Source organism: Sphaerodactylus townsendi, linkage group LG04 (assembly GCF_021028975.2).
Source record: "Sphaerodactylus townsendi isolate TG3544 linkage group LG04, MPM_Stown_v2.3, whole genome shotgun sequence".
In the NCBI taxonomy this organism is placed as follows: Eukaryota; Metazoa; Chordata; class Lepidosauria; order Squamata; family Sphaerodactylidae; genus Sphaerodactylus; species Sphaerodactylus townsendi.
The window spans coordinates 77,536,515-77,561,970 of record NC_059428.1 but is presented as its reverse complement, the minus strand read 5'-3'; the positions used below and the strand labels follow the sequence as shown (position 1 = coordinate 77,561,970).

General features: G+C 41.0%; 1 protein-coding gene across 2 annotated transcripts in view; it reads right to left on the bottom strand.

Annotated features, from left to right (window-relative positions):
* Positions 1-266: 266 nt before the first annotated feature.
* TAB3 (TGF-beta activated kinase 1 (MAP3K7) binding protein 3) overlaps positions 267-25,456 on the bottom strand; it is a 37,968-nt gene continuing 12,778 nt past the window's right edge. The window contains exons 2-7 of one of the 2 annotated variants that reach the window (XM_048494616.1): positions 22,841-22,962; positions 16,521-17,970; positions 5,676-5,836; positions 4,961-5,054; positions 4,151-4,234; positions 267-1,562 (exon numbers count right to left, since the gene is read on the bottom strand). In XM_048494616.1, the coding sequence (XP_048350573.1) occupies positions 1,414-1,562; positions 4,151-4,234; positions 4,961-5,054; positions 5,676-5,836; positions 16,521-17,970; positions 22,841-22,873 (1,971 nt within the window). In that variant the 5' untranslated portion in view covers positions 22,874-22,962 and the 3' untranslated portion in view covers positions 267-1,413. Of the gene's footprint in view, positions 1,563-4,150; positions 4,235-4,960; positions 5,055-5,675; positions 5,837-16,520; positions 17,971-22,771; positions 22,963-25,456 lie in introns of both variants that reach the window. The other variant, XM_048494615.1, reaches the window with a different exon arrangement.

The window sequence follows — 25,456 nt, the reverse complement described above, 5'->3', positions numbered from 1 at the left end:
TAAGAAATTAAACACTGTCCCAGAGTTTTGCCAGTAAAAGAAAAATCCTGAACATTTTCACACATTGTTTAGAATTACTCAGTTTCAGGTACCAAGGGATCTTAAAAATGAGTGCTTTATTTAGTAATCTAAAGCACTCAGATCATACACCTCCTTTATAATGTCAAATGCATAAAAGTACCAGTACAATTCCAGGGGTTTTGTTTTTGAGGGGATTATGAGAATTACTTGATCACCTTAAAAAAAAAGAATTGCTGTACGCAACATTTCAAGATATGCCATTTTACTAGTTTATACAGGCTGGTTTATTATCAAGGTGCAAATAAACCCTTAACAAAGAGCTAATATTGTGTACTAATTTTCAGCTAAATCAGTATGGGGGCACAAAGTACCATCTGTGCTGTAAACATCATGAATTCTTCACATAATTGGAATCTGAAAGGCCTAAGGAACAGGGTGCAAACACTTCTTATACATAATGATTGCTGAGCTCAAGTCTTCCAAAGAGAAATTTGGAATATTTTGGCATTTGGCATATGTCCACTCCACTGTAGTCACGCTCAGTTAAAGGAACGTCATTTATAAAAGCATACTTTACTTTTAGCTTTAAAACACAAAGGCCTAATAAAAGCATGCAGCACTAGTTTTCTGCTGTAATATGGTATAATTACTTAATTACCAGTGTTAACATGACTTGGTGAGTACTGTACAAGCAGCAGGGATTGTAAAATCACCGCAGATTGTACTCTATAAATAAGGCTCATACAGTACTTCTCCCTCCTCACCACAATTCACAATTTCCTTCCTCCTCACCACAATTCACAATTCCACAATTTCAAAACAGCAATTGTGTAGACTTGAATTACCCTGAAAAAAAAGCAGCATTTACCAATACCCTTTTATTTTCTTTGAATTTTCCCCCCATCTTCTTTTTCAGTAGTTTAAAACCTGGGAAGCACAGGGAGCCTTTTGTTTCCCAGCCTGCTTCGGCCAAATTCATCAGCTCTGGCTCTTCACAGTTTATCTGGATACCTGTAACACTTCACACCACAAAGTAATAGTTCTATGCTTATAAAAATATATGTAAGGGCTACTACTCAGTATGTGTGATTATAGGGCCTAGTACAGCAGCAATCATCTGCTTTCCTGTATACATTCTTCATGGAGGAAATCCTTTTTGCATTTAGGGTATCCTTTCAGCCTCACTCACCACAGCGGGATAAGAGAATATTTTTTCTTCCGATATTAATCTTTAGTGCAGCATGAGTGGAAGGGGAATTTCTCTCACAATTTGACAATGATTGGCTGGCAAATGCCTGGCAGATGGACTGAAAGGTGCTCCCTGACTCCTTCTCCTATGGCTGTGTGCTCAAGAGCCTTTTTTTAAAAAATCCAAAGCAGCCCTTAGTGGATTCAGGCATACCGTGGCATTTCACATTGCTCACAGCGATTCAGTGCTGGGTGGTTCAAAAAAGTACAGCTATCACAATTCCACGGAGCTCCTTCAAAGTCTTCATCTCGTGGCTGTGATCGAACAGCTTGCTTGGAACTGCTTTGATGGTCTGCAGAGAATAATTTTTTTTTAGAGATCCATCTTTAAATACAACACAAACAATAATGGAAACAGATTATGATGGTATGAAAAGTTTAACACCTGATCCTGTATTCCATTTGCCATCTCTGACCTTAGCGTAAGCCACATCTTCCCCCTCCCGATTTATAGATAATGTTCTTGGAAGCAGGTATATTCTACTAGATGCAATTGCTCGTGTGCGATTTCAAGAGATTACATTATCTAAACTGTCTTCAAAGCTTAAGGTGAGATTCTGTGGCAGATCTTGCCTGACATATAAGAGTATAGTTAGAGTGGACTCCCATACCACTCTTAGCTCAATCTAGATGGGGTGTGTATGTGTGAGAGTGTGTGTGAGTGAGTGAAGTGACTCCCTGAAGAAGTGGGGGCCACTCCAGCAGATTTGCCCTGCCCAGGTCACTTATCCTGGTGGAGGAGCAAATACGCTGGCAAGCAGTCGCTGCGGCCCTCCGAAACGACCAGACATGACACTGAGTACTGCATCAGTGCTCCTGCTCCACCGCCGGCCCCACTGGTGTAACGGGGGTGGTCTGGGGGTGGAGCCGACATTTAGTAGGATTCCATCCCAGTATTACCTCCGGTTATGCCATGGGCCAGGGCTCTAATGTACACCAGTGAGGCCGGCGGTGGTGTAAGTCCATGTAGCCCAATGGAAGGATTTCTGGCAGCAGGGAGATTTTGTTTTATTTTTTGACTCCCTGTGCTGCTGAAAATCCCTCTGGAGACAGTGGGGTGGGGCAGCAGCCCAAGGCTCTAGGTTGGGCTGTCTAGCACTAGGAAGCAGATTAAAACAGAATAGTAGCATTTACTGCTTCCAGCTCTTCAATGGGCTGAGCTAGGGCTGCTCTTCAGTGGGCTGACCTTCTGAACTAATATCTGATTTGGCATAGAATTTGTGTTGGTATCTTTGGCTTTAGACACTGGGATTACTGAAATGTAATGAGGTTCGGTAGGTATCAAAAGCAGCCCACAAAAACACTACTGACAAACTGAAAACTTATCAACCACTAGAATAAACAAGTTATTTTCAAATAGGCATTTCAGATAAATAATGCATAAAATGGATTTCCAAAAAGTAGATTGCATTCTCATATGTATATGTCTCATCCTTTTTTCACATTGTTTCTAAATTTTGTAATCCTAATCCTATTGCACTCTTTATTGGATATTCCATGCTATTTGACTGCAGTGTTTCACACAGTGTAATCTGCCTGGAGCCTCAGTAAAAGAAGCAGCCTATAAAGTACATAAGTAAACAACCGTTTTAAATTCAAGCATCTGAGGAATTTAACTGACTGATGTGACTCTAATGTACTTGGTGTCCAGACACTTGTCGGTTTTGCACAAAAGCTGAATATAATCAGGGTCACTGTGTTAGGACTTGACAGTTAGATCACCAAAATCTACTTGACAGCTTGGCTGATGCAATCCTCCACCTTTCACCTAGTTTCAGTGGGTGATGCAACCATGACCAAGCACATCTAGTGTGATTGCATCACTGCTCCCTGATTGGTTGAATGTCTCTATATGTATGCACAGAACAGTTTGGTCTATGCGTGCTTTGGTTATCCAGTTGCTGCGCTGCACTCTGTCAGACTGTTTTGTGCTTTTGGAAACAAGGAATAAAACCCTTCTGTTCTTTGAAGTGAACAACGCCTGGGTTCCTGTGTTTTCTTTTCCTCAACTGCTTCTGCTGTTACCACGACCGCTGCTGAGTGGATCCTTCTCACACTGGGTAAGAGCTTCCATCATTCTTTCAACTTCTACCTACTTTCCAGCAGATTCAAATTTTGCCTCAAGATATTGAGAGAAAGCACACTTAATGCCACTTCATATCAGGCATTTCTGATTCCTCCATTAGCTAGCATTTTTAGAGAACAAGATGTTTCCAATATGGACATATGTTCAGTGACTACAGACAACTAAACTATACAACATTAGAATTTAAATGTATACTCAACATGAAATATAAAATGTATGATCTTTATTCCTCAGAATTCACTAGAAAACAGATTGATGGTAATTATATTTCATGGATTTAATTTCAACCTGTGCCTTTTTTCTAATGATTACAGTTTGTCCACGGAAGAGCTCTTACGACTGAATCTGTTTCAATGATAATACCACAATGGAAGGTATTAAGGTGATCAGTAACTTCCCTGAGATATGAGAATGTAAAGTGAAAGATAAAAACTGTCAGATTTACTGACTCTTGGCTTCATCACAGGTTAATTGGAATTGGCCACTCAAGCTCTTCAGAATTTAAAAGGGAAAAGGCAGGAAGCCCCTGAATAAAAACAAGTGGGTGGGAAGAGAAGGCTGATGAAGTGGAACCATCTACAGCACTAAGTCAAAAATCAAATGGCACAACCCAAGGAAAGCTAAGTGGAAAGGCAGGTGGAATTCATCTCTTCAACTGCATAATAAGATAGAAACATAAGCATAAAAACCTCAAATGAGATAATAAGAAAATGTGTGGAAATTCTTGCTAACATGAACATTTTTAAGCAACAAGATGTTATAAATCAAATCTGGAATGTCTATAGAGAAACTCACCTTTTTTACATGGCTTTGGTGGCACAATAGGACCAGGCTCTAAGTTATCATAAAAGTTACTCATGGCTTTCGGGTCAAAGTTTCCTATTAGGATATATATAAAGCAAAAAATAATGTTGTCTTCACAGTAAGAGTCAAATATTGAAGAAATTATGCAAGTTACTAGCACAAGTATGCAGTCGCGTAGCGCCAAGAGGGCTGGGTGGGACGCAATGCCCTGGGCGCAGTTCCCCCTTGCTCTGCCCCTGTAAGTATGTATATGCTAAATGTGACATGTTTACTGTCTACACTTCCTTACAGGCTTCATTTGTACCTTTCTATCTCAACAGCTCAAAGAGCTCCATTGCTCTGGAGCTGTGGCAACCTTTTAACTTAACACATACCAAGACACAGCCAGAATCAGCTTTTCCTTCTGCCTTCCTTTTGCTAGTGGTAAATCCAAATATTAACTTATACAGTTACTATACTTTTTGTCCATCTTTCCCTCAAAGTGGAATAAGTTTTCTCATTGTGACACCCCCACCATTTTATCTTCACAAAACCTTTATGCAACAGTTTAGGCTGAAAGATGGTGAAGCCATCCATGGTCACCTGTTGAGTTTCATAGCATGTTAGAGAGTCTGAACCAGGAACTCCCTTGTTTTAATTTAACATTACATAACACACTATGGTGCATATAACCAGCAGAAAAGGAAGCTTTCATTCTGCATCATCAGAAAAGACAAAACTATAGTATACATATAACTGCTTGCATTCAAATAAACAGTTCCAAAACTCCTTTTAAAAAACAATGATAATTAAAGTATATGCCTCTAGACTGCAGGAGGTCAATTTCTTTCTGTGTACAGTCAACATTGATCTGGAGCTGTCTGTTCATGCTTCTCAATCTGGTCATTTCTTCAGGCTAGCAAGAGGGAATCAAATATAAGAATGAAATAAAAGTTAGCATAACAATTTTTTATTTAACTGCACACATACATCAATAAAGTCATAAAACAAAATTAATTTCACAGCTGCCCTCTTGTGCCATAGCACATACAATTACGTAGTACAAAAGGGTAAGAAAGATCATGCTTCTATGTAGTTCGGAAGCGAGCCAATAGGTTTCAATTATTGCAGCAATCAGAACTCTTGCTGAAGAAATGCATGATTATAAATACAAAGTTTCAGTCAATTATCTTAATTGGCCTTTATTCTTGTTGATTTATCCTAACAAGAGTCTCAATTCCATCCTAACCAAAAAAAAAATCTAGAGTTTCTCAGAAGAAGCCATGACTGTTAAAAAATGTTTTTATGAAGATACAATTTATGTTCAGGCAAATAGTGGATTTTCCTTCTACCCAAACATTCACCCAATGTTCAGTTAGACTTTGAAAGCTACTTTAAACAAATATTTCTAAGCAGAAAGGACAAGAGCTGCAGCAACTAGCTTGACTATTGTGTATGTGTATGGTGTTGGTGTATGTGTTGCCCATGTGTTGAAACAAGGAAACAAAGATTTCAGTTATAAACTGATAATACTTACTGTCGGGATTGAGGTTGTACAGCTCACTCTTCTGAGACGCCTTTGCATAAGGTCATGCTCCATACCATTCACTTCAGATTTAAGCTTCTCAAGCTCCTCATTTTCAAGCTTCAGTCCCTTTGCTAATCTCTCCATCCTTGCACGTTGATGCAGGAGCAAGGCTAGTACATTATAGGGAACAAAGTCAAAGCAACGAACGAAACCAAGAAACCTAACTTATAACTTGTACAGCAAAAGCCTTTAAGAGGAACAAAGTGACCATAAAAATGAAGTCATGCCAACTGAACTACAAATGCAGGTGTAACTTTGGCCAACCATAAAAATATTATTTCATATAATATCTAAAGATACTACCATATCTGGCCTTCCCCCCTGTCTATTTAAAATAAAAAGATACTTGTACAAAGCAAGTCAATCTTTGCTGCCTCCAGCAGTCATTTGATACCATGGAGTGTACTATTAAAGTAAATGCCATCTTGTAATGAAAGTTGCTTCTATCCTTTGGAAAAGTAGCTTTAATATCAGAGATTACAATATCATAACGGCTCAAATATAGAACCAATGAGCTACAAAGAACAGGATGGACATGTATTAGTTACCAAAATATTTATATATAAAATCCCTGACCCCTTCATTAATTCTTGAATGGTAGTTTTGCCATTCAATGTAATGCTGTTACTTCACAGTAGTCTTTCCACAACACACTTAACTTTAAGAAGAGAAATTCTGAAGAGATTTCAGGCTTACTGGGGAAGAACATTCTCTTCATAAGCAGACAAACTGTTGACTACATGACAGGAAGTTCAAAGGGGAGGGCACCCTTCACACTATATATATATATATGTATGTATGTATATATGTATGTATATATGTATGTGTGTGTGTGTGTGTGTGTGTGTATATATATATATATATGTATGTATGTATGTATGTATGTATGTATATGTATGTATGTATGTGTGTGTGTGTGTGTGTGTGTGTATAGATAGATAGATAGATAGATAGATAGATAGATAGATAGATAGATAGATAGATAGATAGATAGATCTTCCACCCTTCTCTCTACTCAGCTTCAATCAATTCATTCTAACGGTATCTCCAAGAAACAGATTCTTTCGTACTGTTCGAGAAAAGCAGGATTGCTTTCCTTGTCTGCTCAGCAGCACACCAGCTGTCAAGGGGGAATTGAGGCCTTGAGCTACCAGCCAGCTGGATGGCACCCAGCTCCCCGCAGATCAGATGTGGCAGACAGCAGGATGGTAATCTCCTCTACTTGCTGCCAGCTGCATTATCTTGCCAGGAGGGTAGTGAGAGAAAAGAGAGAACCTACAGTGCAAACAAAGCCACACCATCAAGCCATTTACTTCTCCCATTCCTGTCCATATCACTTGCTCTATGCCTGGAACATACCCCACCCTGTGCTTCTTAGAATGATAATGTGTCAGATTTTTCTACTATTTAATACAAGAATACTGATCTTCCACTTCTTATGATTAAGAAATTTAGAAGGGAATGCAACAGGCATAAACACAGCATATAATTACACCTCTATAATGGCTCTAATGCAGAGAGGGTGCAATTTCATGGTATATACTACATTTAAGGAACTGGTGTTAGGCTAATGCTTCACTGAACAAAATGCACTACACAGTGGGGCAAAACAGGGTTGCAAAACTGTGACACAGAAGACAGAGTGAGATGGCGGAAATGGCACATCACAGTACAGTATAGCCGGTTTCCCTAGTTTCCCTAAAGCAGTAAATAATTAGTCACTGCTTTCCTTTGATCTATCCTGGTTAGCTCCTTCAGCCATTTCCTATCCTTCATTCTGGACTGTCCATCTATATATATAAAAAGCAATATATATATAAAAAGCAAACAGTGGCTTTGTTAGTCACTCCCTAACACCGAAACAGCTGGACGGATAGCCCCCAAATTTTCACATGACGTTCCTCCCTGTTGCGGGCAGGTAATGGGACCTTTAAATCGCCGAAAGTCCATACCTGAGCCAGGTAAAACGTCTTTTTCCTGGTGCACCAGGCCCTGAAGCTGGCTGTGTTTAACTGTCACCCTGAGAATGTTCGTGCAGCCTGTCTGTCTGTGGCCTGAGGGCTTAGAATGTTCGTGCAGATGGCCACAGATGAGCAGTGAAAACAGTAAATAGGTAATACTGGTAGGTAATACGAGTGGAAGTGAAACACATACACACTTTGCCGTGTGAGACGTCAGGTGGGGTTCCCCCCCCACACACACAGGTAACTTTCACTCTCTGTGCCTCACCCACTGCTACCACATAATACATATCCAGCTCATCCTTACACACCTCACTCTGCCCTCCCTCACATCCAACCACCACTTACCCACTTCCTCACCCATATTCACCACAGCTCTCTTTTACTAAAAGCGAGCTGCAGTTTGCTCTTTTCTTCTAAGAAAATCCATGGGGTGGGGGTGAACCAACACTACCGGCTCCGCTTCTTTTGCACATGGCCCTTTAAGAACCCAGAGAGCTGGCCTCGATCTGAGTGCCTCACCACCCTGTCTCTGCTGCCTGACTGGGATAGCCTCATTGCCCCAGTTCTGCCTTACCCAAGCCAGGACTGTGCGTGTCAACCAGCCTCATGGACAGTGGGATTCGTACTCTGGACAGTTCCGTTGTGGAATGGAAAGGGTTACTTTATACTAAAAACACAAGGCACCACCATATAACAATGTGAATTGAAAAGGGAAAGAGGGATTCTATTTGACCACCCCAAAAGGCTATACTGCGGATCATTGGACCTGCATGGACATCTGTGTGGATTGCGGACTGTGATGAGAAGGACAATTGCCACAGCAACGCGTGGCTGGGCCCCACTAGTATGTTATAAGAACTCTCCATGAACGTGCAATAAAGCCACCTAGTTCCTACTATAACTTGATTCCTGCTGTTCTCTAGATATGCACTTACCCCTAAAGTTAAAGCATGTAAAATTTGGATTATGTAATATCTTTACACACAAATCACAACATCTCTTTTTGTGTGGAAATCACAACCTTGTAAAAAACTAAAGATAAGTGTTCCCTTTGCTGCTCTTCCCCCTCCATGTTCAGGGGTCTGACTCAACAGTGTTGTTTGAATGTGGGTTCTCCCTCATCCTACAGTCTATTTTGAATTTGAAGGGGCCATTGAGGCCCTGCACTCAAATGCATCTGATTCAGCCCAGTTCACATTATATCCTTAAGCAGTAAGGAATGAGATGGAAGGAAAAAGTGGATGTCTTTTGCCAGACTGAGAAAGGAATATACTACTATCTAAATATATAAAAAGCTAACCATCCGTTTGTTGGTGACTCCCTAATGCCGAAACGGCCCCCAAATTTTCACATGACATCCCTCCCTGTTGCGGGCAGGTAATCGGACCTTCAAATTGCAAAAATTCCATACCTGAGCCAGTAAAACATCTTGAAGCCGGCTGGGTTTAACTGTCACCCTTAGAATATTCCTGCGGCCTGTCTGTCTGTGGCCTGAGGGCTTGGCATGAGGGCTTAGAATGTTCATGCAGATGGGCAGAGATGAGCAGTTAAAACAGTAAATAGGTAATACTGTTAGGTAATATGAGTGGAAGTGAAACACATACACACTTTGCCGTGTGAGACGTCAGGTGGGGTTCCCCCCCCCACACACATATGCAGGTAACTTTCACTCTCTGTGTCTTACCCACTACTACCACACAACACACATACTCTCATCCACATCCAGCTCATCCTCACACACCTCACTCTGCCCTCCCTCACATCCAACCACCACTTACCCACTTCCTCACCCATATTCGCCACAGCTCTCTTTTACTAAAAGCAAGCTGGAGTTTGCCTTTTTCTTCTAAGAAAATCCGCGGGGTGGGGGCAAACCAACACTACTGCCTCTGCTTCTTTTGCACATGGCCCTTAAAAAACCCAGGGAGCTGGCCTCGATCTGAGCGCCTCACCACCCTGCCTCTGCTGCCTGACTGGGATAGCCTCCTTGGCAGGGCCTCAGTAAGGGTTGGAGAGGACTGGTGTGAAACCTTCCCCACTGAATGGCATCATTGGAAATTAAGAGCCCCATTGGAAATTAAGAGCCCCAGTAAGGCTGATAGGATCATCAGTGGTGTGTGTGTGTGTGTGTGTGACTGTTTCTGAGCACCATGGAAGACATTTCCCTGGTCCTGGTGATATTTTTCTCCAGAAGGACGAACTAGTTGGTGGTCATCTTGATTAATACCCCCAGGTGTTCTTAGGTCTATAAAGGAGATAGACAACTCTTCGACATACTGATTAGGAAGCCGAATTCCTGCAAGGTGGCACTGACCATCTGTGTGTCTTCTATAGCCTGTTCTGCCATGGGAGCTTGAATCAGGATATCGTCCAGGTAAGGGTGAAGTTTGATCACCTTTTTCCTCAATCTGAGGACAGGATGTATGAGCAGTTGGGAAAATGCAAGGCAGAAGGGAAGCACACAGAACTGTGGTGTACTTGCACATGCAGATAAGCTTCCATCAGGTCAATGGATGTGAGGAGCTCTCTAGGATGAAAGGATTCTGAGGTATGTCGAAGAGTTTCCATGTGGAAGGTTTTGGTCTTGATGAATTTGTTCACAAATCGGAGAACTAGGATTGTGCACCAATCTCCGTTTTTCTTTGGTATTGTGGAAAAAACAGAATAGAGGCTGGATCCCCGCTGCAAATGTGGAACCAGTTCTATAGGTTTGATCTGGAGAAGGTGCTGAACTGCCTGTTAGTTTCTGTGACACTTGGCAGGATTCTTTGGACTTGGGGAGAGTATGAATCGATCCAGAAGGGTTTGATAAAACTCTGCTGAGTATCCTGAAGTCACTATTTCCAGAGTCCATGCGTTGGCTTGGGTATTGACCCATTTGTCCCAAAATAAGGCAAACCCATGATAGTCACTGTTTGGGCAGTTTATTGTCCCATCTCTGTCAGCTCTGTGGAACTTAGGGTTTCCTCCTCCCCTTCTATGTATGGGTCTGGGATTCCAGTTAGATCTGATCTCCTGTCTGTATCTGTGTAGGGTATGAAAGGACCAAAAAAACTGGGAGCTAATGGGCCTCCTGTCATTCCTTCTAAGGGTCCTAGGAATGGCCATCTTTTTGTCTCTCATGTCTACAAGGACTTTATCCAATGCTTCCCCAAAGAGCTTATCCCCCTGGAAGGGGTAGGCCAACACTATTGCCTGGCAATGGTAATATGCTGACCAAGCCCTGAGCCAGAAAGTATGTCTGGCTGCTGAGGCTGAGGTGAGATGCCTGGAACAAAATATAATAGAATTGAGATTGGCATCTGCATTGAACACAGCAACTTTCAGCAGTCAGTCTAACTCTTATAAGAGCCTTTTATCAACTGGAGGAAGAAATTGCTGCATTTTCCTTATCCACAGTCTGGATGCCCTAGAGCAGGGGTCTGCAACCTGTGGCTCACCAGATATTCATGGCCATGCTGGCAAGGGCTGATGGGAATTGTAATCTATGAACATCTGGAGAGCCACAGGTTGCAGACCCCTGCCCTAGAGACAATAGGGGCTGCAGAGGATGCCTTGACTGCCATGATTGCTGCTTCATGGACTTTGTGGAATGCAAGGTCAGCCTTTTTGTCTAAACTGCCTCATAGCTTGCCAACTCCGTCCTCCAAAACCAGCCCAGAAGACTGTAGGGCTGCTAAGGTTGTATCTATCAGTGGAGCCTGTAGGAACTGTTTAGTAAAGGAAAGAATATCACTTTTTGGCAAATGTTGGGAGTTGTTTATTAGCCATGGGCTTGGCCCATTCAGGTTTAATCTATTCTTCAAGGTATTCAGGCATGGAAATACCTTCTGATACTTATCTGTTCTGGGGGAAAAAAACTCCTTGCTGCCCATGGGGCATTTCTCTCCCTCCCCCTCTCTTTGGGAGTTGAGGGCTGATCATCCCCGCCTTCCCCTTGTTTTTCCTGTAGCTCAAGGGCTTGCAAGATTTTGGAAAATAAGTAAGCATAGTCATCTGCCTTGAAGAACCGGGTAGCAGGTTCCATTTCCTCCTTTTCCTCATCTGTCAAAAATTCACCATCCTCTCTTTCATCTGATCTGCACTCACAAGTATTATCAAAGAGATGGGAGGTATCAGATCTGTGAGAAAGGCAGCAGTTTGACTTCTGTGCTGCCTTGGTGAGCCACTTGCTGGTCGCAGGGGCTGATATACCAGTATTAGGGTCAGATATGGGCTCCAGAGTAGCAGGAGGGGATGGACGAGAGCTAGACAGGGGTTCCTGCTGCTTGCAAAAAACCTGCATTTATTCCCTCATGGATTGCCTCATGAAGGCTATAAGAGCTGGGGGTACTTCACAGTCTTCAGGAACCCAGTAAGATCTGGAGGAACCTTCTGCCCCTTGGTGACTAGGGATTGGAATGTGGGCAACTCAGTCTTCCCTGTTGTTTCATGCTCCCTGCTTCCTGAGAGTCATGAGTCCCATTTGGAGAAGGGAATGATTTGGCCACAAGATGGCCATTGAAACCTTCTTGAGAACTGTGGCTACTTCCTGGCTCATCCTCCGCGAACTGCTTTTTGGCACAAACTGCACAGCACGGTGTTTCAGTGAGGCGGATGGCTGCATTTCACTGTCTGGCGCCTTGTTTTCATGCTCTCCCTCACTGTGTTGCTCCTCTTCAGGGTCTGAGAAGAGGCTTCCCCTGTCAAAGTAGTTCATGACTTGAGCGGCAATCAGGCTCGCTTACCAAGTCAGCGTGATTAACAAGCTCCAAGCTATTTGCTTCACTAAAAGAAGAAGGGGGAAGAGGAAATAGATCCGAAGCTAAGAAAAAAGAGAAGGACTCCAAGATAAGAGGAAACTAAAACAGCTATAAGATAGAAAGGAAATAAGTTGAAGGAAGCAACAGTCAAAGATAGCAGGGAAAAGGGCAAGCCTAATGCTATTACTGATTTGGTGTAGCTAAGCTACTCTGTAGGTGCTCTCCCTCTGGTGGCAGGAAAAGAACTGAGGCAAGGGTGACTCCCACAGGAAGAAGAAAGCAAGAAAATTTCCCACCTCCCTGATTGGTCAGTGGAAATCACCCAGTCAACTTTCATGGAAAAAAAGGAAAATGCATTTTTCGTTCTTTAGACTCTCAGCAAGTGTAGGCAATGCTGGACAGAAATCCCAGGTACCCAAAGACTTGGTAAAACACCTTTGCCTCAAAACCTTTGCCTTAGGATTAGGGGAAACAACACAGCATGCAGATTATAGGCATTAAAAGTTCTACCTTTAGATGACACAGAGCAAGACATATCAGGGAACAGCAGCTATATTGTTACCCCTAATTAATAATGGTGGCAGCTATGAAATAATACTGAGGAAGGAAATTTCTCTGAGAACGTCCTTTGAAGATCTTGGTGAGTGTTCTCTACTGGAAATGAGAATCTCCAATTGCTGAATTTAGAAAGGATATAAGAATTTCCATGTGCTGATCTTTTCATACAAGCTCTTTTCATACAAGCTATTAAGATTTGTATATCTTTACTTGTTAATGAGCTACTGTTCACAATAAACTCTGGGAACTGTTACAGAGTGAACCAAACCTCATATGGAAATTGATATCTTCTTGTCACCGGTTACCAACTATACAGGAGATTACTAGAGAACTTTACAGAAGATATTTTCCCCTGAGTACAGTATTTACATGAAAAGTTTGAAAGGTTTTAGGATCATCTTTATATATCTGCTGATCTGTCTGAGTCTTTTGCATGTTTCATGTATGTATGTTTGTATTTGTTGTATTTATTTATTCCTTGGAGCACATTATTCACATAGCACTTCATTAGATTAGCACTTTGCACTTTAGTGTGCATATTTAAAACCATAGGGTTATAGTGGGTTGTCTTGATTTCCTGAGATACACTATATCTCATTTCTTGTATTTACTAAAGCTCAGAATAAATCAGAATTCTTAAACCTCTTGGAGGAAAACAGGAAGAATTGGGACGTAATGTCCTCAGCTATGGAAAAGTCTGCTGAATAAGGCACAATTCTTACACAAGTATGTCCTAATGCAATTATTACAATAGTTCCAACAAACCGTTCAGAAGATTTCATATAGATCATAGGTGGTCTGCTCAGAATCAGTCCTGCAGCATCAGAACTGCATAATAAGCTCGCAAACCATTCAACAAAACATCTGAAGACATAATGCATTAATTCCCAATGTCTGATGATACCTCTAACGCATGCAAGTAACACCCATAGATTCATTGTTTAAAAATTCTTCATGACAGTTTACAGGAGATTTGGATTCTGTAGCTTCAAAGTGAAAAATACTTTTAAAAATATAACATTAGGTTTTGTTGTAGAGTGACTTGTTTTAAGAAGTAGAAGTGTTGCTGTGGGTGTGGAAGGAAGGGAGAGCCTGTCTCTGATGTTCTTCTGAGGGAAAAGTGCCGCTTTCCCCCTTCCATTTGAAACAGTGGGAGGAGTGGACTGGGGCTTGCTGTTATGCCCAGCTGGCTCTGTGTTGGAGATTTTTTGGGGTGGGGGGCGCTCTGGTTACAGTCTTGCTGTGTGCCAGAACACCAAATTTCCTGCAGAACTGCTGGTGAATCTCCTGAAAGGAACCTGCCAACTTCAGTGAAGTTTGGTTGTGAGAGGCAAATGCTATGGGCACCCAACTGAAGGAGAACCTGGTGCCCACAGAATGAATCTGCAACCATCCAAACTTCAGCTAAATTGGCTGGTTCCATTTAAGAGACTAACCTGTAGCCGTGCGGGAAATTTGGTGCCCTTAGAGCAAAACCCCAACCAGAGCTGCCAATAAAATCTCCAGCACAGAGTCAGCTGGCCATAACAGCAAGCTCCGTTTAAGTATCTGGTGGAACATTTTCCCACCATAGACAGTTGCTGAAGAGCCAGGCAGATTATTTGATCTGACATGGCTCCATTGCAGTCAATGGGTCATTTCTGAGTGTGTGTAAGTAGGCTGTACATTTTTCAAGGTAGAGGTACTAAACTTTTAAGGTAAAGATCTTCCTGGTAAAAGCACCCAGGTTTGGTGAACTTTGCTTCAGGAGGTCCAATTTTATGGACATTCAAAGGGATAGGACCCATCTCCCACTGCCCCCTAAAGCAAAGTTCACCAAACCTGGGTGCTCTTATCAGGAAGGTCTCCTGAAGCCACCCTGAAAGTTTGGTGCCTCTACCTTGAAAAATGTGCAGACTGCTTGCACACACCCAGAAATGTCCCATTGGCTGCAATGGAACCAGGTTGGTTCAAAAGGAGAATCTGGGGAAATTTCCTGGGGTGCCTGTCGGGGGTGCATTTTTTTAAGATAGCACCACCAAACTTGCAGAGTGTCTTCAGGAGACTCTCTTGATGATACCACCCAGGCTTGGTGAAGTTGGGTTCCGTGGGTGCAATTTTATGGACCCTCAAAGGGGTAGCCCCCATCTCCTTTTAGCTCCCATCGGAAACAATCGGAGATGGGGCACCACCTTTGGGGGTTCATAAAATTGCACCCCTGAACCAAACTTCACTAAACCTGGGTAATATCATCAAGAGAGTCTCCTCAAGATACCCTGAAAGTTTGGTGCCCCTTAAAAATGCGCCCCTGACAGGCCAAAAATGTTTCAAACACTAACATTCAAACGGACCCGAAATTTTTCAGAAAATCCAAATCAGATATTCAGTTTTTTTATTTAACGATAATTTTAAAGCCAAATAAAGCTGAATCTGAATTTACTGAGTGTTTTAGTATTTCTCAAGCTTAGTTACCATCCAGCAAGATGTTTGAAATGGGTTTTATCAGCACTGCACAACCTACTACTATGCACATCCTATTCTCCTGTATTCTACTTTACTGAAACTATTATTTTGTATATTTCATAATACATACCAACACTTAACAAAAACCTTTTAGAGGCTGTAAAACAGAGAACTAGGACACTAGAAAAATACTTACAATATGCAAATTCGTGCAAAATTTAAAGATTAATCAATCTGTTTTCTTCCTTGCAGAAGTTTAACCAATTCATTTGAACAGTACACAGATAAAGCCTCAGCAGTCTTCACTGCTAAAGCAAGCCAGCCAAGCCTACCTGTAAATTTGACTATTAAAGAACTATACTATGTATGGGACACGTAGGGATGGGTCAGCACTGTTAGTTCCACAACAGCAGAAGTTACTTTAGGATAGCATGTAGCTGAGTCATTTCGATCGAATCTAGTCCCTCCCCTCATCCTAGTTCTGTGTCAGTTGTTACAAAAAACATTAATCTGCCCCACTGTTTTAGTACAAAACACTGGTCAGTTTACATCAGCACAATACATCATCATACCACATTATGAGGATGTAGCAGCTGCTGAAGCCCAAAAAACACCTTTTTTTGCATCTACAAAGCCCCCAAAAGAAGCCATAAACTGTAGAAGTGTAAAAGGACAATATGACAAACATATCCTCCCCTCTCAGTCTCTCTCTCTGTGTCTCGGTGCCTCAGCATGCCATTTGCATTCTGTGGGTGATAACACTGGCTTACTTACAGGGTTTCATGATTACAATAAGAAAATAATGTATGTGAAAGGATATATAACTTGCAGTTATTGTTATATTATTAATGCAAACATCTAAAAAAATGAACAGCTCCAAAAACTGATTTGCAAGGGGATTCCAGCAAACAATAGTAGTGCTACATGTTATGCATTATGAACCAAGTTTAAACAAAAGTAATAGTATTTCAAATAATATTATAGGTTGGGAAGACTTATCTTAATGGCATACATTAAGTTGCATTATAGTGCAATTTACAAAAAAATTCCTTTGAAAACAACAGCAGCTGACAGCTCTATAAATATACCTTGAGTATAGGCATAGTCATCTGATCCAGAACTGGAACTCCTCTGGTACTTATGACTTCCTCTTTCACCTCCAGATCCTGGTACAACTGAAATAGGCTGAATAGGCTCTGGTGCTGCAGAACGCTCTTCTTGGTCCACTAAATTTAAAAGGTTCTCAGCCGGTGCTCGACCCACTGTAATCTTAAAAACTGCAGGATTTGGTTGAGATACCATTACCCGGGGTGACTGTGTAAGCGCGCCAGTAGGTCCAGCTGGTTGTGTGTATGTTATATACACAGGATTAACACTATAAGGAGGTTTCGGCTGACCCGACATGCTTCTGGAAGGAGAACTTGAAGGAGTAGCAGGTGCATACAGTGGGTGCTGGTTTCGTTGGGTTGATTTGTTACTTATAGGCGAAGGGCTCCTATTCATTGAAGTCCCAGGTCGTTGTGGTGGCTCAACTGTAATTTCTATCTTTTTCATGGAAACTTTGGATAAGCTAGGTCCACCATACGGGAGATAAGATACTGAGTGTCCACCTTGTTTTTGATAAGTCTGGGGAGTTTGTTGATATGGATGGGGTAGCACAGTTGAAGGACTAGGTGGCATAAATACATGGGAACTCTGATGTCCTATCTGGGGAGGTTGAACTTGATGCTGAGGTGAACCAAATGGAGAGGGGCACTGAGAAGTAGGTGGCGATCGAAAAGGTGACTGAGGAATCTGGGGCTGTTTTGGAGAATACTGAGAAGGCTGATAATTCTGTTGATGAGGATAAACAGGTAACGGATGTGGACTATAATGTGGGACTGGACCTTGGGAGTGCCATTGCGTATTCTGTGTCGGAGTCTGTCGTCCTGAAGAACTTTGAGATGTCTGTCTAATATACAGTGAGCCAGGATTCCCATAAGGATTGCTTGGAATAGGGGGGAGAATTTGTAAAGCTCTGGGTACACTCTGTCCAGAGGGGAGGTTTTGAGACACTGTAACAGTTATTGGATTTGTGCTGTACCGAGGTATGTGCATATATGTAGGAGGAGGAGGAGGGCCTTGCATAGCAGATGTATTCATTCCAGGCTGCATGGAAGAAGGTTGTTGAGGTGGTTGAGGAGGAGGAGTAGCTGCATTTCTATTCTGGTCATTCATAAAAAATGGATTGTAGTTGGGAGAAGCTGCCACAACAGCTGGAGCAGAATGTGGTTCTTGAACCAAGCATATCAGCTGTTTACCTGTGGTGCGTTGTGGATCAATATGTCCATCGCTTGAACTATGTACCAGTGTACGACCACCATTAAGTTGAGCTCCATCCCCTCCATGATAGCTGGCATGAGGATGGATGCCCAGGTTAATATGCAGAAGGCGATTCCTGTTCATTCGCGTGTCATCTGGGCTATGATATTCCATATACAAGTATTTGTTACTCTCCTGTGCAAGAACTCGACAACAAGCATCAACGTTGTTGTTGTGCTGGTGATAAGAAATTGCACACATTAAGAATTTTAAATTATGTTAATAATTCTCCAAAACTACATAGCACAACTACATATGCAACATGTGATCTCTACTCCAGTACAGTCTAGTTTAAGTATACTTGTATTAAATTTTAGTTAGCACTGCCACTCAAAGATTTAAAAGTTTAACCAGTCATTCTTATGATGTTGATTACATTTGCAAGTAGACAAAACAATAGTATCAGAGCAAAACCACTACTCTCAAAGATGACAAATGTGCATTTCCCTCAATCAGGCACCACCTTAGAAGAGGCACCTGCATGAGAAAAAGGACTTTCTTCTTCGAAGGTGACACTTTCTACTCACAGTTTGTATAAGCAACTGCATTGAACTAATTAAGAAGTTTCAAAAAATCAGGTTCCTGATTAGTTAAAGGCAAATTTTAACTAATTATATTAATCAGTTCATGAAAAGTTGCATTTCTGGATAACATGGTTTTGATCTTAAAATGCATGAGACATTTTTCTTACTTTAATTAGAAAATAGGTAGCTCCAAAAACCTAACTATAAATGATAACATATCCTGAAAGTCAAAGAATATAATGGTCGCCCATTTTCTCCTTGGTAATCATTACCTTGGGGTTGGATTCAGATTTAATTTTTTGCTAGTGAAAGGGGTGGGTCATTCTCAACAGTTCCCTCTTCCTGCTGCAGACCCCAATTTGTCTCTCAAGTTATTTCTGGGACTCTTTGGTCCCTCAGGAGCATCAGTTCAGGTGAGTTGAATGGGGGAAGGGGGAGGGGAGAACATTCCATTTCACTGACAGAAGTGCCTTGAGTGAGTGGAAAATTCATTCTGTCTCTGTGTACACATAAATACAATGCAGCCCATTCATATAGCTCATTCTTGTGGCACCAAAACTGTAGAATTCCCTCCCCAAGGAGAATAATCGATTCTCTTCTATTACTGCCTTCCTCCAGCAAGTGAAGACTTTTTTTGTTTCATCTGCCATTCTCTTATTGACTCTTCTTCCTGTTTTCATTTTTGCATACATGTTTTTAAGATTTTACCTTCTTTCAAACTGCTTGCATTGGCATAGTGGTTAAGAAGCAGCAGTGGCGAAGCAGTTAAGAACAGGTGCACTCTAATCTGGAGGAACCGGGTTTGATTCCCCGCTCTGCCACTTGAGCTGTGGAGGCTTATCTGGGGAATTCAGATTAGCCTGTGCACTCCCATTCACACCAGCTGGGTGACCTTGGGCTAGTCACAGTGCTTCTGAGCTCTCTCAAGTCCCACCTACCTCACAGGGTGTTTGTTGTGGGGGGAGGAGGGAAAGAAGATTGTCAGCCCCTTTGAGTCTCCTTACAGGAGAGAAAGGGGGGGGGGAATCCAACTCTTCTAAAAGCCATCATGGAATATATATTAACAAATTGTAAGAAAATTGCAACTATAGGCTACTCTGGTCTCAAAGAAACTTCATGAAGTTTAGAACACTTCTTGTGGTGCTTTTCCCTCTTCATGAGTTAAATGCTAACCTTGTTTTCAATTTGTGAATTAAGTAAGGACAGAAGGAATGGAGAGAAGACCAATAAGGTTTCAACTTCCCACCGGTTCTGGAGCAGCAAGAAAAAAACATTCTAATCAAAACATATCTACAGAAACATGTTAGATGGCACCTGACACAGCAAGTGTTTTCACACATTCTCTGTTGGCGCACTCAGAAATTTCTAGAGCATATCTGTATCTTTTGCTAACTGTGATCTTCATCTTGTTCAGTTTTGTTGCTTACCAAATGCTACATTTTGCCATATCTGCAATTTGTAGTAATCTGTTAATGAAGTCCTCAATGGCATGTGGTCCTTCCTAAGTGCATCATAACAGCACACTTTTGTTGTGATCTGCTACAGCCATTGTGGTTTTTCCAGTGGTTTACTTCATGTTTCTCACAATAAGTATCAAAAATAGTCATTTTGAACACTGGTAGAATTGATACAAACTCTGTTTAAGTCTCAAGATTTCTGAAAACTTCAGCTAAAGACCAAATGTCATTTATGAAATTTACAAACTGGTTAAAGAAGCTCCAAGAACCTTCCTGCAAATGTTCCAATTTCACTCAGTTTTATCATTAGCCAATGTCAATAGACAATAGACATAAGCCAATGTCAATAGACATTAATAAGTTCTCAAGACTTCCCAATAGTGACACAAAACAGGGAGGTTAATAATTGTGAACTCAAGGATTCACCTTCATGAGCCCATTACAAACCAAGACAACAACTCCACTAAAAGCTCAAATACATCTTGTAGCATGCTCATTGCTACAGAGCCTGCTCTGCTGATCTGCCCCCTCCCCCCAAGAAAAACTTCCCTCATGAAGAAGAGGGAGACATCAGCAGTACAGAAAGCACACTGGTGGCAGCAGAAGCCTTACATTTTATGTTTATAATGAAGTTCAGAAATAACCATTGCCTCTGGGATACATGGGAATGGAGATTGTTAAATAAGTTTTGCTGGGACATGATGGAAAGAATGCCTATGAATACCAGCAGTAATAGATACTCCTGAGCACTCCTGAGTATTCAGGTCTTAAGGAAGAGTCCTATAAAGCCTCTGACATCACTAGCTAGTTCTGAGTAAGTTTGGGAAGAGAAGGGGGTTTAGTAGGAAAGGCTGATTGGGAGCTCCTAATAGTCCATGTTTTCTTGAACAACCTCCAGAGAAAAAAGCCAGAGGGGTTTTTTTCCTAAGAGAGAAAGCATGGAATAACCAAGCTGATTATGAGGCAAGCCAGGGAAATATTACTCATAATTCTGATGAATAAAGACATAAATCATATATATATATATGGCCATCCATCCATGTAACAGTGAATATCAACAGTAACAAGGATGAGCCTTTCACAGTAAAGGGCCACAAGAACTCATTTCTAATGATCCACTTTCATAAAACACAAGTCCTTTTTATTACAATATTTTTGTTTATCTGATTACAGATTGGGAGGAGCAAATGTGAAAAATAATCAGATCTATGTCTTCCAGGTAAATGAAAGATATCATGGCCAGTTTCTTCTGTTCTACCATGGCTTTAAAAGCAACTACAGAACCTTCTCTTCTTCCTTGAATATAAAAAGTATTTTTACATTTATGCAATTTGCCCTGAATATCTAGATCAGATAGGTTAATGAACTCAAGGAGGGAGGGAAGCAACTAAAAGAAGTAAAAACAAGACCCACATCATTCAACTTGACTAAGTCATGACTTTTCTCAAACATCAAGCTTGTCAGAAGTCCTTTATTGTTCTTGGAGTGACTGATGTCTTTTCAGAATTATACCAAGCTGCTGTGTTTGACAAAGCTGGTTACTTTCAACTCTATAGTCAAAAGCTACTCAACGACACAAAAAATGTACCTTGAGGCAGACAGGTGACTAAAAAAATTTACTCTCCATGAGCAGAGGAATCTTTCACCCCTGTGCTTGGGTTGAACAACTATAAAAATGCATTTTCCTTTAGCTCCTTGAAATAAATGAGGCAGGCTAAAGGCTATTCAAGACCTTCAATTAGCACAAAATAGAACAGCAAAATTGTTGTTTGGCATCAATTACTGAAAAACATCTAACCAATCTTGGTTGCTGATTTGCTTCCAGGCACAATTCTAAGTGTTGGCTTTGCCTTTAAGGGTCCTGAACAGTCTGGTCCTGAACAGTCTGAACAGTCTGGGACCAAGGAACTTAGAGAACCACTGGTTCCCAAATTAATCTGCCTGACACACTGCTCTGTGCACTCCCAGCTTCTGCAGTGAAGTGAAGGTCACTGTAGTGGTGTCTGAGTACCCAAGGATAGCTGCATGGCATCTAATCATTTGAGTTTCAGGCATGAGGAAACAAATATTTATTTTCCCCTAGTCTTTTCATATAATGTGAAAGGTGGGTAAGACGAAATTACATTCTCTGATTATTTGCAGAATCCTATTCTTATATCTCGAAAGAATATAAACTGTTGCTTCCTCATGTATGGTTATTTTTCAGGTTGATTGGTTTGCGTATGCGTTAACTATTAATATTTATAATTTTAATAGTGTTTTTAATGAAGAGTTGTTGTATTTGAATTTAGATTTTTGAGGTTGAGAGACAAGACAGAAACATTTGAAGATAAACAGAGGAAAGGCCTTTACCTCCCCAACAGACACCTATCAAATTGCTTTATGATTTTTTCACAGCTAATTTTCAGAGTAGTATTTTGTTATATATTAAGACATCTTCAGGAAACTTTGTCAATAGGTGCCTTTTTACTAGTAAAGATTTATTTATTTAGGATTTATATCCTGCCCCATCCCCGAAGGGCTCTCAGCAGCTAATTCCATAGGCATCAACTAAGTCTAGTGAAAAATCAAATGGAGCCCAACCTACAAGAAAGATATCTGCTTTCAGTGGTACCAAAGCCAAATGGTTAAGCTCTTAAATCTCTTGATAAAAATGATCCTGGACCTTAAAGGGTTTTACAGTGCAATCCAGAACAGATTTACTCCATCTAAGCCCACTGAAGTCAACGGGCTTAGACTGGAGTAACTCTGTTCTAGATTGCACTGTTAGACATCCTTATCTTCTAGGTTATGAGCCCTGTGCCTAATATTCTTCATTGTACTTTGCATCTCTTTGTACTTTGCATCTCCTCCTCCTTGGGGAATTGAGTTTTGCTTAAAAATATAACAATGAGAAGTTAAACTAAATCAATGTTCGGAAGGCTTTAACTTTCATAAATAAGAAGAAAGCTATGCTATGTATATTTAACAAATAAAAAGTATTGTCTCAATGCCTACCTGAAGCATACACTGAGACACCACAACTTCAGGAATTTCAGGAAAACGTTGCCGGAGGTCATGGAGTACCTGCATGTCGAGTGGCTGGCTGCCCTGCGCCATGCCAGACTGTTGTTATTACCAAGCTTCTCAGGAAATATTAGTCAACAAGCTTCCCAGTGGTTATGATCTTCTGATGCTTCAGGCATTGTCTATAAATAAATAAAAAGACATTTGAAAATCCCACAGTTCTGAAAACCATATATATGTTAGCATAATTCTACTTGAAGCAGTCATGCTTTCATATGACAGTTTGTCCTGCTCCCCTGCAATGACTGTAACATTCCAAATCACAGTTTATATCCTAAGGGAAAACCTCAGATGTGAAGCTTTTTCCTCTGCCCCTAAAACATTCCTTAAACCAATCAGAGAACTCCCAGTTGGTGACAAGACTTCTCACAGGCCTCTTTTAGTCTAACAATTTTACAGCTCCATCCAGGTTTAGGGGAGGAGAGGAATAGGCTGTGGGAGCACCTATGCTGGCAAGGAGGGCAAACCGGGCTGCAGGCGGGTGCCACGATGCTCTGTGGCATCTCACCCAGAAAGGCTTCTGCCCCTAGAGCTGTGTTAATGTAAAGGAGGACTCCAGCACAGCTGGGAGCCGGCTGGGGGGCATTCCTGGGGTGCAGCTGATAGTAGTTAGCTTCCACCGGGCTTTTGGCCTGAAACACCTCTAGCGTTTGGCCTGAAATACACCGCAAAAACACATGGCATAAATCACTTTTTTCAAGTTTTTCTGGGTGGCAGTTGGGGGATTTCACTGCTCTTTGCTATACCACATGGAGCTTTATTAGAGGTGCCGGGGCGCCACCAACCCCAGCCATTGCAGAGCTTCCCCTACCATCTGAACTGGGCTATTAGACCAGCACATCTTTGCTATATTCTCCTCAATATAAAATTTCCCCCACTCAAAACTATTTAAAATAAATGGACAAATGTAGTAGACCAGGACAAACAATCAATCACTCTATTTTCCTGATTTATATGCAGAAAAATATATTGGTAGCACTCAAAATCTGTTTGAGAATCAATCCTTCCAAATTTCAGTCAACCAATACTCAAACTTGACAATATCAATGAAGCAAAGTATGAGCTCAATACAATCAGAACAAAATGCTAATGAAACCACTGTGTTGTCTTCTACACTGTGTCATTCATTCCACAGTTTACCATGTCTGATTGAACAAATCCACCTTGAAACACTAATGAATGGGACAAAGTCAAGTTTTTAGGCAACAGCAACAATATCTGTAGTGCCTGCTGAACTTTCACACCTATAGTTTTCCATAGTTCTCAAGTAACTATCACATGCTTTGGATGTACAATGTAGTGCAATGCCTCCTGTAGGTGCTAGCAGTTGTGCTAGTGACTATTTGTGAGTACCATGAACACTATAGACATATTTTCTGCCCCAATTGTCTGCTCTCCCCCTATTGTCTATTTTCTGCCCCAATTGGTTATTGATTCCAGTTACCCTTCTCACTCTCTTTCTCCAGGTAATTTCCCTAACTAAAATGGAGTATGCCTACTTAGGAAAACCCTTCCTCCTCACATTTAGCTCCTAGTGCAGATCTATTCTACTTTGAGCAATCTTCTATTCACTGAACTTCTTGAAACTTAGCACTTAAGAAGTAATGGATCAATTCTGTTTACACACATCTGCATAAGAAAAATAGAATTAAGGTGTTTTTTTCAACTCCGTATGTTCATTTTATAACATTTTTGCTGCAAAGAAGAGGGTTATCTCTGTAGACACAAATTCATAGTTTTGAGAACTCTAAAATCAAGCATCTGTAATGATACCTTCTAGATAGAAAATTGCCCAAAATAATCTTACAGAACCCTCTGGAAGAGCGTGACATTGTGAATAAATTAATAGAATTTATTTACCAAAGAATCTAAACATTGCATGAATATACAGCCACATGCTTTATATAATTAAAAACTAATCATATAATACCTTTTGGACTACAATGTATCTTAAACAGAAAACTACTTAAACTATCTTTAGATAGATTTTTCCTCAGAAAGCATTTTATTAAAAATCCAATTTAAATTTTACAAACCTCAATTTAAATATAAAAAAACGATTTAAATTAAAAAAATGAAAGAAAGCTCTACGCGTTGCTGTATCTCTGGGTACAAAACCAAAGTTAATAAGTATGTCTGAAACTATTCTCCAACATCAGGATAAAAACAGTAATCTGAAGTGGACCTACACACCAAAGTCAAAAAAGTTCTACCTTCACTGTGCAAGATATAGTAAAGAGCAAGAGTCCAATAACACCTTAAGGACTAACAAAATTCCTAACAAAATACTAACAAAAAAGACTAACAAAATAACAAGGATATAAACTTTTGTGAGTCACAGCAGATACTCACAAAAGCTCATAGATGTGTTAAGTGCCATCAAGGCAGTTGTCAGAAGAGCAGCTTCATAGTCACTGATTTACAGAGGGGCCAATGAATGAAATTGTTAATCTCTCATGTGGGACTGTACAGAAGCCATGAAGATGAAAACAGTACTACATTTACCTATAACTGTTGTTCATCAAGTGGTCTTCTATGCAGGGACATCCCTTCCTCCTTTCCCTGCTGTGGGCTGCTGAGTTTGCACAACACTCACACTCTCCATGGTGGCAAAGA